Source organism: Theobroma cacao, chromosome 5 (assembly GCF_000208745.1).
Source record: "Theobroma cacao cultivar B97-61/B2 chromosome 5, Criollo_cocoa_genome_V2, whole genome shotgun sequence".
Classification (NCBI taxonomy): Eukaryota; Viridiplantae; Streptophyta; class Magnoliopsida; order Malvales; family Malvaceae; genus Theobroma; species Theobroma cacao.
The window spans coordinates 17,069,831-17,073,055 of record NC_030854.1 but is presented as its reverse complement, the minus strand read 5'-3'; the positions used below and the strand labels follow the sequence as shown (position 1 = coordinate 17,073,055).

The window sequence follows — 3,225 nt, the reverse complement described above, 5'->3', positions numbered from 1 at the left end:
TAACTACCTAGAGTTCATAGACCAAGATTAGGATCTAGTAATCCATCATGGCCACCCAAATGTTAGAAGAGTCAAGATGGTTTGACTCAACCTTTCAGTGATCAGCTTTTCAGCGTAATTCATTCCGTCATCATATATCTCGGAGATGATAAGAGCATGGTGCAGTGTTTACTCTTATTGATCTCCATATTCGTTCTTAAAGTTTGATCATCATCTTTATAAAGACTTATGAAACTCCTTTCATAAACTTTAAGTCGCCTTGGCCAAGGACTTCAATAAGCTAATATCAACCAAGAACAGCGAGGATATGTCCCATGCATCACTTGGGGTGATGATTCCTATCTTGACCACTCATTTGCCTTCACATGCTTCATGCTATACCCAAAAGCATCCTGTTTAGGCATCCTTGGTTAGGCACCCGTAAGGAAGAAATCAAAGCATAGCACTCCACACATAAGACAACCTAGTGTCTCAAGTCTAGGGAGTATTTACACAACTGACACATGAGAAGTATTGCATAGACACTTGAATGAAATACCAAATGCACTTCTCATGGCGGGTCATGTTCAGTGAACTTGCTCTCCTAGGCAAGCACCGACATTCTAGTTCCAAGTATCTCTATACTTCAACCTATGAGATCGGTTGCTTACTTCTCAAGTAAAGAACATAGAATGTACTAGTCTCTAAGTATCATTGATGTCCGGTCTCAATGATACATTGACAAGGAACATTTTGAGATTATGCTTTGATGCATAAGGATCTCATTACTGCAACCCATTACAGTTCCCTTGCAATACATATTAATCTCATGGACTTCATCCAATTAGACTTATAACTTATTATAATTGATGTCTTATTGATGAAGGAAAACCTTTAATCATTCAACAAGAATGATGTTGTTGCATGATTGGAATCAAGCCTTAACCAATCCCAATTGGTTGGAAGGCTCATCCCAACATCTCCCACTAGCACAAAGCCAATTGCTACCTCATCGTATGTGGATTCAAATCCATCTAGCAAACATGTCTCCATGTAGACTCGCTTGTGCCCTTTAATGTGGTTAATTGCTTTTATCTATCTTCATGATGTCCACGCATCACATCATGTCATATTACTATATCTAGATCCAATGAGACCCAGGTTTTACTATTATGGCTCCATTGTTACATTGACAATGTTCAGAACCCTTTATTAGTTCCATGAACTAGCGATATAAATATCTTCTTATTTGAGCCCTTTATATTAGGATGTGTATGACTTTATTTATATACATGTATAGTCCATTTTGCTTCTTGGGACCATTCCAACTAGACTATGTTGTATGCATCATATGCATGTGTCACTCTATGTTATGCCATTTGGCCCCTTTAAACCTTTTATTGTCATTGAGCTCCCACTAAATCCAAGATCCTTTGTGAGAGTAATATTCAAACTCTTTTAAACATCTCATGATGTATATACATCTCAATGTATGATTGTAATCATATTGGTTTGGAATATCATAATGGGCTTTTATGTTGGAGAGATATGGACCAAATCATATTGCAATATGAAGTTGCTTTCTTTCTTGAACATTCATCTGTATGTTTTGCTCTTAAGAAAGTTCCATTTTATATGAATCAATATTCAATTTTTTGATCAATTGAACATATTTCATAATTGATCAAGTATCATTGCAAGGATAAACATGAAGCTAGGATAATTAAATATGACATAATTATTCCAAATAATTATTCAAACTTGAAACATATAAGCTTCCACATCCAAATGCTAAAGACAAATGTTTCACCAGCCATTGCCATGGCAATCACATAATTAATGTTTCAAAAACATCTAAATAAATTATCCAACATGTTGATATAAATAGGAGTGTAACCATCCAATGTAGCATCTAATGCTTTAGGTAGTCCATCCATGTGGTCACCTCTTTAGCCAAGATCCTACTCATCTTTATCTTTGGTCCCTGCAATATGTCAAACATATGAGAACCAACTTTGAGGTATCTTATACCTTTAATATATAAAGTAGAATTATTTAGCAAATGGTACCTGAATCAGAAACTTCAATAAACTTCTTTTTCTTGCTCACAGTAGCTAGGTACTCCTTGCAGTTCCTCCTCCAATGTCCAAGTTTGCCACAATGATGGCAAATATCCTTTTCTTTGTCCTTTTTGACACCTCTTTTAGGCTTCAAGGCCTTCTCATTTTGGGATTTTACCGTCTTCCCTTTTTGGGCTTTCTTCTTCTATTGCTTCATATGAGCCTTGAAAGAAGAAACAATAAGCAATGATCCCTTATCTTTCCTGTTGGACCTCTCTGCTGTGTCTGGCATATTCAAAAGTTCAAGAAGAGTGGCTTCCAATCGATTCATATGGAAGTTCAACCCGAACTGACTAAAGCTGTTAGGAAAAGATTATAGAGCTAAGTCTATACTTAGCTCATGATTCGTTGCTAATCCCAATTGTCTAAGTCTTTCGATGAGCCCAATCATCTTCAGCACATAGGGTCTAACAGAACTACCTTCTGCCATCTTGCATCGGAATAGTTCTTTAGAGATCTCATATCTCTCAGTGCCCTCTCCTTATCGAACAGTTCTCTAAGGTGAAGAATTGTGGATTGAACATCCATATGTTCATGCTGCTTTTGGAGCTCAGGGATCATACTAGCTAGCATCACACATGCTGCCTGATCATCGTCATCCTTATGACGTTGATATGCTTCCTTATCCTCAACTTTAGCATCAGTAGCAGGGATTGGTGGAATAGGAGTGTCAAAGACATAAGATTTCTTCTCCTGTTTCAAGACGATCTTGAGGTTCTGAAACCAATCGAGGAAGTTTGGGCTAGTGAGTTTATTTGCATCCAAGATGCTCCGCAGTGACAGACTATTAACCATGTATATAAATTATGCCTAAATAGATAAAATAAAGCAATAAGTAAACATCATGCATAAACTATTTAAAACAATATTTTAAAATTTTTAAATAGTTCTCCCACTATTTTCTATAAGATGATAACCCTCCATATCACCTCGAGAGATCTCTACTAGGATTCTCTTAGTAGGCTAAGATCCCATCCACATAGTCATGGCCTTGAGTGTGCTCAACAAACCATGATAGGTAGATTAGGTAGGTAATTGAGCTTACCAATTGTATCTCTATACAACTCCTAGATCAGCTATGTCAAGCCCAACTCTATTATATACTTACCATGTCATTCATGTATTT

At 36.7% G+C, this 3,225-nt stretch overlaps 1 protein-coding gene across 1 annotated transcript; it reads right to left on the bottom strand.

The window, feature by feature from the left end:
- Positions 2,245-2,894, bottom strand: LOC108661951. The gene is made up of 2 exons (XM_018120947.1): positions 2,512-2,894; positions 2,245-2,398 (listed from the first exon to the last, which is right to left on the bottom strand). Exons 1-2 carry the CDS (start codon positions 2,892-2,894, stop codon positions 2,245-2,247), a joined length of 537 nt encoding a protein of 178 aa, XP_017976436.1.

What these genes read in the sequence shown, in the direction of transcription:
- LOC108661951 (XM_018120947.1), bottom strand. Translation starts at nt 2,894, where the DNA reads ATGGTTAATAGTCTGTCACTGCGGAGCATCTTGGATGCAAATAAACTC. An exon ending in AGATGGCAGAAGGTAGTTCT is followed by an intron (nt 2,399 to 2,511) that starts GTTAGACCCTAT and finishes TTTTCCTAACAG; the next exon opens with CTTTAGTCAGTTCGGGTTGA.